This window comes from Hordeum vulgare, chromosome 7H (assembly GCF_904849725.1).
Source record: "Hordeum vulgare subsp. vulgare chromosome 7H, MorexV3_pseudomolecules_assembly, whole genome shotgun sequence".
Classification (NCBI taxonomy): Eukaryota; Viridiplantae; Streptophyta; class Magnoliopsida; order Poales; family Poaceae; genus Hordeum; species Hordeum vulgare.
This window is the reverse complement of record NC_058524.1, coordinates 610,921,991-610,936,548: the sequence shown is the minus strand read 5'-3', so window position 1 is coordinate 610,936,548 and position 14,558 is coordinate 610,921,991. Positions and strand designations below refer to the sequence as shown.

At 54.3% G+C, this 14,558-nt stretch overlaps 1 protein-coding gene across 1 annotated transcript; it reads left to right on the top strand.

The window, feature by feature from the left end:
- Positions 1 to 10,212: 10,212 nt before the first annotated feature.
- Positions 10,213 to 13,356, top strand: LOC123412889 (cytochrome b561, DM13 and DOMON domain-containing protein At5g54830-like). The gene has a single exon (XM_045105850.1). The coding sequence runs from the start codon at positions 10,331 to 10,333 to the stop codon at positions 13,025 to 13,027; it is 2,697 nt and encodes an 898-aa protein (XP_044961785.1). The 5' UTR covers positions 10,213 to 10,330; the 3' UTR covers positions 13,028 to 13,356.
- The last annotated feature ends 1,202 nt before the right edge of the window (positions 13,357 to 14,558 follow it).

Here is a 14,558-nt window from a genome sequence, read left to right as displayed (position 1 = left end):
TTCCGATGTCCAAACTTAGCGAGAGCAGCATGCAGTTCCACGGAGTCGTCCCAGGACGAAAGGCCAAGTCACTCGGCCAAATCGCGTTGGACGTCGTTTTCGGCTCCTACAAGAACTTCCGCAAGGGAAAGCTGACATTCGAGGTGGTGGACTTCCAGAGTGCATACCATGCAATTCTGGGCCGTCCGGCGTATGCACGTTTCATGGCCCGTCCATGTTACGTGTATTTGAAGCTGAAGATGCCGGGTCCCAAAGGCGTGATCACGATCACAGGCAATCGGCAGCGGGCCGAGGAGTGTCTGCAGCAGGGGTCGAGGATTGCCGATCAGCAGATGGCTATCCTCGAGCTGGATGAGTACAAGAAGACAACCGACCCCGCTGACTTGATGCGTTCGAAGAAGCCAGCTTCGGAGTCCGCATTCCAGTCGGCGGGCGACACGAAGAAAGTCAGCATCCACCCGACAGATGACACCGCCGCCCCGACGAACATCTCCACCACCCTTGATCCAAAATAGGAAGCCGAGCTCATCCAATTCCTCCGTGAGAACTGGGACATTTTCGCATGGAAGCCCGCTGACATGCCAGGTGTACCCAGGGAGTTGGCTGAGCACCGACTGCATGTGGATCCTGCTGCTCGGCCCGTCCGAGAACGCCTGCATCGGTCCGCCGCGCACAAAAGGAAGGCAATCGGAGAGGAGGTGGCTAAACTTTTGGCAGCCAACTTCATTCGCGAGGTACACCACTCCGAGTGGCTCGCCAATGTTGTCATGGTGCCCAAGAAGGACAAGTCCCTCCGTATGTGCATCGACTTCAAGCATCTCAATAAGGTCTGCCCGGAAGATCATTTCCCGCTCCACCGCATTGATCAAATTGTCGATTCGACTGCGGGTTGCGAGCATTTATCATTCCTTGATGCCTATTCGGGCTATCATCAGATCCGTCTGTATGGTCCGGATGAATTAAAAACTGCCTTCATCACCCCATTCGGGTGTTTCTTCTACATCACTATGCCATTCGGTTTGAAGAATGCAGGAGCAACTTTTATGCGCATGATCCAGAAATGCCTCCTTGACCAGATCGGTCGAAATGTGGAGGCATATATGGACGATATCGTAGTCAAGTCACGCAAAGGTTCCGACCTGCTGACTGACTTGGCAGAAACATTCGCCAACCTTCGTAGGTACGATATCAAGCTCAACCCTGCCAAGTGTTCATTCGGTGTTCCCAGCGGAAAGTTACTCGGTTTCTTCGTTTCCGAACGAGGAATCGATGTCAACCCCGAAAAGATCGGGACCATCGTCCGAATGGAGCGGCCGGTCAGAATACATGATGTTCAAAGGCTCACAGGTTGCCTAGCGGCTTTGAGTAGGTTTATCGCTCGACTCGGCGAGAAGGCGTTACCTCTGTACCGACTCATGAAGAAATCAGATACTTTTGAGTGGACAGATGAAGCCCAGATTGCATTCGACGACCTCAAAGCCCTGCTTTCCATCCAGCCAGTTCTTAATGCCCCGCTCAGTAAAGAACCCCTTCTTCTGTACATCGCGGCTACAAATCAAGTCGTCCGCACTGTTCTCACAGTCGAACGTGAAGAAGAAGGCAAAGCGTACAAGGTTCAGCGGCCAGTATATTATGTCTCCGAAGTCCTGACTCCTTCCAAGCAGAGGTATCCCCATTATCAAAAGCTTATTTATGGGATCTACATGACTGCAAAGAAGGTGGCTCATTATTTCCAAGACCACTCGGTGTCTGTCATTTCTGATGCTCCGTTGTCGGAAATCCTCCACAATCGAGACGCATCAGGCCGAGTGGCGAAGTGGGCTATGGAGATGTTATACTGCGACATCAAGTTCGAAGCCAAGAAGGCTATAAAGTCTCAAGCTCTGGCTGACTTCATAACAAAATGGGTAGAACAACAGCAACCGACTCACATCTACTCGGCTCATTGGACTATATTCTTCGATGGGTCCAAGATGCTGAATGGCTCCGGCGCTGGCGTAGTGATCATATCGCCGAAAGGTGATAAGCTTAAGTATGTGTTGCAGATACATTTCGATTCTTCCAACAATGAGGCAGAGTATGAAGCTCTCCTTTACGGATTGCGCATGGCCATCACACTCGGCGTCCGTCGCCTGATGGTCTATGGCGATTCAGATTTGGTGGTTAATCAAGTGATGAAGGAGTGGGATGTCAGGAACCCCACCATGACTGCATACTGCAACGCGGTAAGGAAGCTCGAGAAGAAGTTTGAAGGTCTGGAACTTCACCATGCTCCGCGACTGAAGAACCAAGCAGTTGATGAGTTGGCAAAACTCGGATCCACTCGGAGACCAGTCCCGAGTGATGTCTGCCTCGAGCATCTACATCTCCCTTCGGTGAAAGAAGACCCTTTTACACAGGAACCGGTACAACCAAAGAGTTCAACAGATCCAACTGAAGTCGAGGTACCCGCTGTGGTTGATTTGATCATGGAGATTCTTGCTATCATCCCCGATTGGATTGTGCCTTTCATTGCATACATCCTGAGGCAAGAATTACCAGAAGACGAAGTCCAAGCAAGGCAGATCGTCCGCAGGTCGAAGTCCTTCACCGTCATTGATGGCCAGTTATACAAGGAAAGTGTTTCAGGAGTCCTTCAGCGATGCATCTCCCCTGAGGAGGGACAGTTAATCCTGGAAGAAATTCACTCGGGAACCTGCGGCCATCATGCCTCCTCAAGAGCAATCGTCGCCAAAGCATTCAGAGTTGGCTTCTTATGGTTGTAGGCGAATGAAATGGCAAAGGATATGGTCGACCGATGTGAAGGCTGTCATTTCTATTCGAACAAGTCCCACAAGCCAACATCTGCGCTGAAGACAATCCCTCTTGTTTGGCCGTTCGCCGTGTGGGGATTGGATATAGTCGGTCCATTCAGAACAGGCCAAGGGGGATTCACACATCTGTTGCTAGCAGTCGACAAGTTCACCAAGTGTATTGAAGCCAAGCCCATCAAGAAGCGCGACGCCCTTACGGCCATCAAGTTTGTCAGAGACATCATCGCCAGATTTGGGGTTCCGCACAGCATAATCACTGACAATGGCACAAACTTTGACTCGGACAGATTCAAAGGTTTTTGCACAGGCCAAGGTATCCGAGTGGATTTTGTATCTGTGGCGCACCCTCAAACCAACGGGCAAGCAGAGCGGGCGAACGGACTTATTCTTCAAGGGTTGAAGCCTCGACTCCTGCGAGAAGTTGAACATGCCGCCCGCGCATGGGTCACCGAGCTGCCTTCAGTGTTGTGGGGCCTCCGCACAACTCCGAATAGATCTACAGGGCGATCCCCATTCTTCCTCGTTTATGGAGCAGAGGCAGTCCTTCCGAGTGACTTGCTTTACAACTCTCCACGTGTCGAACTCTTCTCCGAAGCCGAAGCGGAGCAAGCCACGCAAGACGGAGTGGATCTACTAGAAGAAGAGCGTGAGATGGCACTGACGCGCTCAACAATTTATCAAGAAGATCTGCGGCGATTTCACGCGCGGCACGTCACGAGTCGTACATTCCAAGCAGGCGACCTGGTGCTCCGAGTGGACCAGCAAAGGCCTCACAAGTTGGCTCCCGCCTGGGAAGGACTCTTCATCATCTCTAAGGTGCTGAACAATGGAGCATATCGACTCTACAACCTCGACAGGGAAACGGACGAGCCGCGAGCATGGAACAGAGATCTCCTGAAGCGCTTCTACACGTGACCGCCGACGGAGGCAATGTAAAGAACAAGTATCATTGAAGTAATACAAAGCAGACTGATTTTTTGCACGTCCAAAATTCTTCCGCATTTGCAGACTCCGGTCTAAAAAACTCTCTCCTAATGTGCGCTAACAGCCACACTCGGGGACTTAGCAGCGACCCAGAGTCGCCTAAGTAAAAAACTCTCTCCGAGTGTGCGCTAACAGCCGCACTCGGGTACTTAGCTGCAACCCAGAGTCGCCTAAGTAAAAAACTCTCTCCGAGTGTGCACTAAAAGTCGCACTCGGGGACTTAGCTGCGACCCAGAATCGCCTAAGTACAAACTCGCTCCAAGTGCGCACCAAAAGCCGCACTCGGGGACTTAGCTGCGACCCAGAGTCGCCTAAGTAAAAAACTCTCTCCGAGTGTGCGCTAATAGCCGCACTCGGGGACTTAGCTGCGACCCAGAGTCACCTAAGTAAAAAACTCTCTCCGAGTGTGCGCTAACAGCCGCACTCGGGGACTTAGCTGCGACCAAGAGTCGCCTAAGTAAAAAACTCTCTCCGAGTGTGCTCTAACAGCCGCACTCTGGGACTTAGCTGCGACCCAGAGTCGCCTAAGTAAAAAACTCTCTCCGAGTGTGCACTAAAAGTCGCACTCGGGGACTTAGCTGCGACCCAGAATCGCCTAAGTACAAACTCGCTCTGAATGCGCACCAAAAGCCGCACTCAGGGACTTAGCTGCGACCCAGAGTCGCCTAAGTAAAAAACTCTCTCCGAGTGTGCACTAACAGCCGCACTCGGGGACTTAGCTGCGACCCAGAGTCGCCTAAGTAAAAAACTCTCTCCGAGTGTGCACTAAAAGCCGCACTCGGGGACTTAGCTGCGACCCAGAATCGCCTAAGTACAAACTCGCTCCGAGTGCGCACCAAAAGCCGCACTCGGGGACTTAGCTGCGATCCAGAATCGCCTAAGCACAAACTCGCTCTGAGTGCGCACCAAAAGCCGCACTCGGGGACTTAGCTGCGATCCAGAATCGCCTAAGTACAAACTCGCTCCGAGTGTGCACTAACAGCCGCACTCGGGGACTTAGTTGCGATTCAGAATCGCCTAAGTACAAAACTTGCTCCGAGTGCGCACTAAAAGCCGCACTCGGAGACTTAGCTGCGATCCAGAATCGCCTAAGTAAAAAAGCTTCCTTCGACTATATCCTCGAGATCCACTCGGAGGCTTAGCAGACCCTCATTGAGGCTCATGTGGATGTGAAGACAACTGACAACTACATGAGTATCAACTCACTCCGAGTGCGCACGAGATGCCGCTTTCGGGGACTTAGCTGCGATCCAGAATCGCCTAAGTAAAAAGCTTCCTTCGAGTGTATCCTCGAGATCCACTCGGTGGATTAGCAGACCCTCATTGAGGCTCATGTGGATGTGAAGACAACTCACAATTACATGCTCCGCATGTTTGCCATTGGCTTCACCAAGAAACGCCAAACAAAAACCACGAGCCAAAATCGTGTCAAAAAAAAACTTGGCGAAAGAAGAGCAAAATATTCGATTCGAATTCAAAGATGGATCTACGATAGTCGGCTCGGTGTGGATCAAGCTTATCCACACCGAACCACGAATGTGACGGCCAACAGCAGTGGCCGAAGTTTGATACAGATACCACTCAGCATACCGAGGTAAAGTTTTTCAAGCGTCATCAGGACTGGCACCGGGACTGGCAGGCTCCACAAAGGTCTCAAGGTCGACCCCGTCCGCAATACGAGTGGCTGTCTCCAGGAAGGTCTGCATGAAATCTTCGAATCGAAGCTTCTTGGTGTTGGCGACCTGCAACGCCTTCAGCTTTTCTTCGCGAGCTTCCTTGCAGTGCACTCGGACAAGAGATAGCGCCACGTCCGCACCGCAACGAGCAGCAGACTTCTTCCATGCCTGCACTCGGTTCGGGATGTCCTCCAGCCGAGTCATCAACCCTTCTATTTCCTGCCGGGAATCGTCTTCGGGCCACAGCTCCTTGTCGATCCGGCCGATGACTTCTCTCAGGCGGCCGATGAAAGGCCCCACTCTGCCAAGGCGAATATGTGCTCGGAGCATGTCCCGATTGGCTTCGTCGCCGAGTGGAACGTTCGGAACAACCGACCGTTCAATGTTGGCTACTTCAGCCTCAGCGTCCAGACAAAAATCTGCCAAGAAAAGACAAGCAGAAAGTAAGCACAGAATAAACTCCAAAGACAAGAAGCACTCGGAAAAAAGCTTACCACCGAGCAGTGCAATCATCTTCCTTGCCCAGTCGCTGACGTACTTCTCCTGCGAAATGCACCGACTGTTCATCAACTTCATCTGACCCATCAGTTCAGTTCTTTGCTTGCCCATTTTTTTAATTTCGGCCACCAATGCCTTGTTGGTCTCCCGGGACTCCTCCAAAGACTTCTCTCAGTCAGCAAGAGCCCCTTTCACACCAGCCAAGTCATTCAGAGCCGCCTCTAATTCCGCAGCAAGCTGAACCTTTCAGCCTTCAGAGCATTGTATGCGGATCCCATTTCGCAAGTCTTCTGCCAAATCAGCGCAAAGGGGAGATCAGACACATTCAACAAGGAAAACAAACAAAGCTCAAAGTTCTTCAGACCCCTGCCGATGCAAGCACTCGACAGCGGTCTCGGGGACTACGCCCAGTGGGTTCACTAAGAGTGACCCCACTGGCATGAAGCTCGAACAGGTCGGCCCTATTGAGCTCCATGACAAACAGACAAATCTACGAGAATGCTATTACCCGACCTGAGTAACACTACTCTCGGGGACTACATCCAGTGGATGCACTCCGAGTGCCCCCACTAGTAATATTCGGGCAGACCAGCTCTGATCTGCTCAGATAACGGGAAATACATATAAAGACAACTGCCGGTGCAAGCACTCGACAGAAGTCTCGGGGACTACACCCACTGGGTTCACTCTGAGTGAACCCACTGAAAAATAATCCTACTGTATCCGAGTATATCACTTAAACCCCCAGTGGGTTACAAGAGGAAAGTAAACACTTACTAGCGCACTTACTCGGATATCGTCCCGGAGCTCCAAGCTTCTCTTGTACAAAGACGCGATGGAGTCGTACGCTCCCTTGGCATCACCCACCATCAACTCCACTTGCACTATGGCCTCCTTGGCAGCTCCCACTTGGTCTTTCGGGAGGTGTCGGGCGTCGTACTGGACGGTCGACAGACCTGGCACGACAGAAGACTCCTTGGGCATCCTAAGTCCCGCTCCAGTCGGTTCCGCCGCGAGGGGCACCGCCTCAGTCGACGGCATCGTCTCGGTCGGCGGGGCGTCCATGGTGGGAGCAGCAGCAGATGGAACAACCTCAAGGACAGGCGCCAAAGTTGGTCCTGATCCCCTTTGGTCGTCCTCCTCCAGATGAATCACCTCCGAAGGAAGCCCGACTGAACAACACGAGATTACAGAAAAAGGGCAAGATTAAAGACAGCGCTCGCGAAACAATAATATAAACTCTCGGAGTCGCGGCAACGTACCTTGCTGGGATGTGGCAGCGTTTTCCGTATCCATGGGATCATCGTCCCGGCGCGGCTGAGAGGTGCCGGAGGTAGCAGCTCTGTCGAGTAAAATCCACTCGACGGATAAGCATGAGTTCAACCAGATACTGAAACAAGATGGGAGGACAAGACACTTACGCTGAGGCGACTGGAACAGCGATCCTCATCCGAGGCTTGGGGCCGCTAGGTTTGGCCACCTTGGACGGCAAGTCCGTGGGCTCAGCAGCAGCGTCCCTAGTCCTCTTCACGCTCCGAGCACTCGGAGCCACGGGAGAGGCTGGCGGAGCACTCGGGGCCGCTGGAGGAGCCGGTGGAGCCGCGGGTTCGTGACGACGCTTAGTTCGAGGCTCTGATGGTGGAGGTGGCGAGCTCTGCTCCCCAACCTCCCCCTCCTCCTCTTCAGTCTCCTCCCCCGTCTCCCTGCTGTCGGAGACGTACTCGGCGCTGTCCACGCTGCCCTCCTGGCTGCCCTCCTCTTCCTCAGCTGGATTCCCGTTCGAGACGGGAGAATGCCAGTTGGTCCACTCCTGCACAAAATACAGTCGACAACGCCAGACGTCAGGCGACGGTACAAGAAAAGAAATAAATCTAAGAAGATTGAAAGCACTCGACAAGTTGCACTCACCTCATTCGGAGGAGGGTTGTCGGCGCGGAAGGGCCTCACTCGCCGGGCTCCTTGGGGGTTGTCGCATGCGCCTGTGATGCCGCGGACCCATGCTGTCACCGTCTCCCCGGTCACGCACTCTGGGTGAGTCCGAGTGGAATCCTCAGGCCCCACATAGTGCCACATGGCGTGGTCTCGGGCTTGCAGCGGCTGGATGCGCCTACCCAGAAAAGTCTCCAGCAAGTCCGTGCCGGTGACTCCCTTGCGGAGGACGGCTATCAGCGCGTCGACCACAGGCTGGATCTGGATCTTTCCAACTTTGAGAGCGCAAGCTGCCTGGGAGGGGCCGGACGGTCTAGGGTAAAGGGTGGCAACCCAGTCGCGGCATTCGGACAAGCTATGTCCTCGCAGTAGAACCATGTCGACTGCCAGTTCCTAACTGACTCGGACAACTGGAGAGGGGGTAGCTACTCTTCGTTTTCTTCTGGAAGCCTAAGCCCCCACAGAGCGGGAGGAGATGGGTTTTATCGTCCGACTGGCTAAGCTTTTTGACAGTCTGGGACCGAACGGAGAAGATGTACTTAAAGAGCCCCCAATGGGGGGGGGACATCCAATAAAGCACTCGCACAGAGTGACGAATGCGGCAAGATGAGCTATCGCGTTGGGAAGGAGAAGCCCCTGTACACGTGGCTGAGCAGCAAGACGCGCTCTCCCTCCTGCGGCGCCGGCTCCGTCTCGCCCTCCGCCGACAGCCTCCATGACTTGTTGGCAATCATGCCTTGCTCCACCAGCTCCAGCATGTCGTCCGCCGTCACCGTGGAGGGGAGGAAATCCCCCTGGATCCATCCCGCAGGCAGTGCCCGCTGTCGCCACTGAGCAGGGGCCGCCGCCTTCTTCTTCTTCTTCTTCTGCGACTCGAGCTTGCTTGTCTGCCCCTTCGTCATGGTGAAGGCAGCTGCTCCGCAGAGGAGGAGAGGAAGGAGGAGGCTTGAAACGCGCAGGGAGCTACGGGAGAAGCGAGGCGAATGCGAGTAACAAGGGAAGCACAACGAGAAACCCCCGCCGGAGAGGTTTAAATAAGCTTCCGACTGGGTCACTAACAGGTGGCCCTGAAACCTTATCCCCCGACCGGCTGCTGCGATATTAGTGGAGAAGATAAAGGCACGGTAATCGAGGCGGCAGAAACTACTCGATGACGATGTCGTCATCCCCGCTGAGCGCGCGGCAACCGAAATTTGAGGATCCCAGAAAATCCACTGCTGTCAGTTGACCGGTCACATCAAAAGATTCCGCGGAAGCACTCGGTCCCTGACGGTTCGTTTCACTGGTATATTCACTCGGATCACTGGACGAAAGGATAAAATGGATCGAGGCAAACAACGCCAAAGTCACATCCATACCAGTCGGATCCGTACTCCAGGCATCACTTCGTCGTTCCAACCTCGATCCATTCGGGGACTAATGATGGGGTTATAGTCACAGGGTAGGGTCATAGGCCTGCCCTATAGGTCCTAGCCAAGGACTACCTTTCATAAAGGACAAGGCCCTTAGTCAGTTCCGACTAAACTAAGGACTCCCCCATCATCCAGTCGGTGATGAGCATTCGGAGCGTATTTAACGTACCGACTGAATTCCACTCTGTACATCGTAACCTCCCAGGAGGGCAACGGTTATACGTTTTCATACACCATTATTAGCATTTATGGCATACGTTACCTGTAACATAGGCATTTATTCGCCACTACTCCACCCCTGTCCACCGGGCCGTTGTGAAGGGAAACGCACTCTATATAAGCCGCACTTCCCCACTGGTGCAGGGGTTGGCATTTATTGTAATCCCATATTCCACTCGACACTAAGCTCCCAAGAGCAGTGAGATGTAGGGCTTTTACCTCCACCGTAGAGGGCCTGAACTCATACAACCTCGCCGTAGCTAAGACTCTGTCCATCTTTTCGTACCCTACACATCTACTATCAGACTTATACCCACGACACTATCTATAGAAAGATTGGTTCGCTCTGGGCCTTTGCGCCAACAGGTCATCTAGTTTAGGAACAGAGGGAGTAGACCATAGTGTCTTGTGCACAAAGTTGTAAGGGTTTGCCATAATCTTCAAAATCTTTCGAAAAGGGTATATATGCTTAACAAAATCTTTGACAACATCGATCGTGTCTTCCCATACAAACGAAACGAACAGCGACGTGCACGTTGGCACCCAAACAAAAGATTGGAGCATCGGCACCCACGCACGCACGCACGTTCGTTCGCACCAACGCTACGGGCCCCGCCACGCACCATCGGAAGGACAAAGCCGCGCGCCGGACAAAACGTACCCTGTCCGTCCGTCCCGAGGCCGCACGATCGCCCGCCGCGCCCTCTTCCTCCCGCCCCGACGAACGCGCCGCCGCGCGATCGCCTCCATGCCACCAAGATTCCGCCCCTCTCATTGACCCGCGCTTCCCCGCGCGGCCATGGCGCCGCTGGCCCCGATCGGCGCCCTCCTCTGCCTCGCCTGCGTCGCCGCCCCCGCCCTCGCGGCGGAGTGCGGGCGCAACACGAGCCTGGCGGGCCACGAGGCGGACCTGCGCATGTCGCAGCACCAGCTGCGCGGCCGCGTGGCCGTGCTCGACGGCTGCTCCTTCCGCGTCTCCTCGCTCGACCTCCTCGCCGGCTCCGCCGACGCGCGCTGGTGGCGGGCCGACGGCGCCGACCTCGCCGCGCTCTCCCGCGGCTCCCCCGCCGCGCCCGACCCGCTCAACCGCACCTTCGCCTCCGAGTCCCTCGTCTTCCGCCTCCTCCCGGGCCTCTCCTGGCCGCTCGTCCCCGTCCTCGCCGCCTTCGACCCGCTCACCTCCTCCCTCTTCGGCTTCGTCCGCCTCTCCCCCAACGCCACCGCCGACTCCCCCGACTCCTCCTCCAAATCCGCGGCCGCCGCGGCGTCGTCCTCCTCCACCGACGAGCCCACCATGTTCGCCTCCTGCGCGCAGCTCTCGCCGCGGCTGCGCGTGCGCTGGACGCTCCGCGAGCCGGCCAACGCCATCGACGTCGGGCTCGAGGCCGCCGTCGGGTCCGAGTACTACATGGCGTTCGGCTGGGCGGACCCACGCAGGGCCGCCGCCAACGTCTCCATGATCGGCGCCGACGTCGCCGTCGCCGGGTTCACCGAGGAGGGCCTCCCGTTCGCCGACGACTACTTCGTCACCAAGTACAGCGAGTGCCTGCTCCGCGGCGACGGCACGGCCGAGGGCGTCTGCCCGGACACCTTCTACGACCGCCGCAACGGCGGCTCGTCCGTCAACAACACCAGGCTCGTCTACGGCCACCGCCGCGACGGCGTCTCCTTCGTGCGCTTCTCGCGCCCGCTGGCGTCGCCCGACAAGAGGTACGACGTGGCCGTCAACGCCACGAGGGAAATGACCGTGATCTGGGCCATCGGGCTTCTCCGGCAGCCGGACTCGCTGAGGCCCTACTACCTGCCGCTGAACCACGGCGCGCCGGCGGGCACGGCGTACGGCTTCCTCACGCTCAACGTGTCGGCGGCGACCAACGGGTGCCACGGCCCGCTGGACGCCGAGGACAAGGAGGACCAGGGCAGGATCACGGCGGAGCGGCAGACCCCGCTGGTGGTCACCACGGGGCCGGCGCTGCACTACCCCAACCCGCCCAACCCAGAGAAGGTGCTCTACATCAACAAGAAGGAGGCGCCTCTGCTCAAGGTCGAGCGCGGCGTGCCGGTCACCTTCTCCGTCGAGGCCGGGCACGACGTGCCGCTGTACATCACGTCCGACGCCGTCGGCGGCAACGCCACGGCCCGGAACGCCTCGGAGGTAATCTACGCCGGCGACCCGACGTCGGAGGGCGTGCCGGCCACGCCGACGGAGCTCGTCTGGCTTCCCGACCGCAACACGCCGGACCTCGTGTACTACCAGTCCCTCTACGACCCCAAGATGGGGTGGAAGATTCAGGTGGTCGACGGCGGCCTCAGCGACATGTACAACAACAGCGTGCTGCTGGACGATCAGCAGGTGACATTCTTCTGGACTCTCTCCGGAGACTCCATCAACATCGCCGCCCGCGGCGAGAAGAAGAGCGGGTACATCGCCATCGGCTTCGGCAGCGCAATGGTGAACAGCTACGCCTACGTCGGGTGGGTCGACGGCAACGGCACCGGACATGTCAACTCGTACTGGATCGACGGGAAGGACGGCATGAGCGTGCACGAGACGCACGAGAACCTCACCTACAAGAGGTGCCGGTCGGAGAACGGCGTGATCGTATTCGAGTTCACCCGGCCATTGGCACCTTCCTGCACCGGAAGGGTGGAGTGCAAGAACATCATCGATCCCTCAACACCTCTCAAGGTCATCTGGGCCATGGGCTCCCAGTGGTCATCTGGCCGACTGAGCGTGAAGAACATGCACTCTGTCACCAGCAACCGTCCGGTCCGAATCCTTCTGCTCAGCGGCTTGGCCGAGGCGGTGGAGGATCTGCGGCCGGTGCTCGCCGTTCATGGCTTCATGATGTTTGTGGCATGGGGATTGTTGCTTCCAGGAGGAATCGTGGCGGCGCGGTACCTGAAGCATGTCAAAGGGGATCTCTGGTTCCAGGCTCACACATATCTTCAGTACTCTGGCCTGGCTGTCATGTTCATGGGGGTTCTCTTCGCCGTCGCCGAGCTCCGGGGTTTCTCTTTCAAATCGACACACGCTAAAATCGGCGCGATAGCATTTACATTCACGTGTATGCAGCCGATAAATGCTTATCTCCGACCACACCGAGCGGAGAATGGAGAAATTCTACCAAGAAACAGGATCATCTGGGAATACCTGCATACCTACACGGGGAGGGCTGCTCTGGTGGCCGCTGTCACCGCACTCTTCACCGGGTTGCAGCATCTTGGGCACAGGTACGGCAGCAAGACGATCAAGGGGCTTACATGTGGATTGGTTGTATGGGTTGTGAGTGGTGTGTTGGTGGTGGCTTACCTCGAGTACACGAAGGTTAAGCGAAGAAGAGATGGCGCCGATGGCCTTACGCACAAATTTGTGCTTGGCAACACTGAGGAAGACGATTCAGTTGATCTTCTGCAGTCCGATAGGTTCGACAGTAAACTGGACTCTGGTTCGCCTGGATCGATGGAAGTGCAGCTTGAGCCACTCAAAGGATGAATATACCCTTTTTCTATATATTTGTAGTACATATATCAACATAAAGGATTTTAGTTCAGATTCTTTATAGATAGAACAAAGTGGAGATATACTATACATCTCGAGGTAGAAGGATTTTACTTGGGGTGCTCTATTGATGAAAGGAGTTGCAGGAGCTCCTCTTTGACTGCAGGAGAGGTATTATCATGCTGCCACATGGCTTAGAATAGGTGCTCTGTTTCTCATCTTTTTGAGCATAGGTCTTGTTCTTTTTTCCTAATCTTCTAACTTAGTGACTGGTATGTATATCTGTACACTTTTGGTATATACTTCAAAGAGAAGATTACTTACCTTTGTGTTCTTATATGTCCTACTTTTGACCCTTTTCAATTTTTAGATTCAGTCTTATGCATGTCGAACTCATATATGGATTTGGCAATTTGGCACCAGCAGAAGCTAGTCCAGTGTGGCACCCTGATAAGCCTACTCAAGAAATGTAATTAATTGATAACCAATTACAACAAATAACCATAAATGCATTTAGCTTCAGTTTAAGCGAACTCTCTGTTATTCCTGGTCCTGACGTGCAGATCTGTCACAAGATACTTGTCTACTTGCCTTGCAATGGCAGCTAACATGCTTGAAGTTCAGTTTGTTGACCCTTGAGGGGATTGTCCATTACGACGATGAGCTGGACATCCTCTGCTCCAAGCAAACCAACTAAGGTACCGAAATCTCTCATTTTGCTGTTGTACCCTTACTATATTCCGTTCAGTGACATGGACATCAGAGTCTGCATGTTAGGCCTATTGTTTTACTAGTTAGGTATTCCTAATCTCCCATCCAGATCTGGATCTTTGGTAGGTGGCTTACCACCTTGTTGGGAAAGCAGCAGTAGGTATGTAGCCGGGCAGAGGGACAGAAAATAAGCAGCATTACATCTGTCCCTTTGTCTTTAGAATCTGAGTCTTCTTTTCTCTCTCAGTTGGCATGCCTTCATGGAAATGGGGATTTAATATTATTTAAAAGCAATTTTCTCTTATTCCGGTTCAAGGGTAGCTGGCTAACTAGGTGTGTTCTCTTGTGTGATGCCTTATATAGCAGCAGTGGAACAGTCCACCACACATATGGCTAGCCTGCTTAGCCAGTTGTTTGCATGGATAAGGTATCTATATGCATGCACTTTATTTGAATTGACCGAATGCTGTACATTTGGGCACCGTGTCATGCATGACTGCTTGCTTTGCCTGTCAATCTGTCATGCATCATCACAAGTATTGTAAAAAGAGCCTTAGTGTTTTGCGACTAGGAGCGGTGTATCTATCCCTTTTAGAAGCCTCAACTTATTGGAGAGCCAGTTTTCCATCCAAGCATATCTAAAGTTTGTTACATGTACAACCCAGAAACCCCGACGATCATAGATGTGATTGAGGTTTGGTTTACTCCAATCTCCCACATTAGTTAATTTGGAGACTTGTTGGTGACACACGAGCTTGTTCGTGACAGATGATCCATGTTCAAGGGCTAGCTGGCTAACTAGGTGTGTTCTCTT

Coding starts and splice junctions, on each gene's coding strand:
- LOC123412889 (XM_045105850.1), top strand. CDS start 10,331: ATGGCGCCGCTGGCCCCGATCGGCGCCCTCCTCTGCCTCGCCTGCGTC.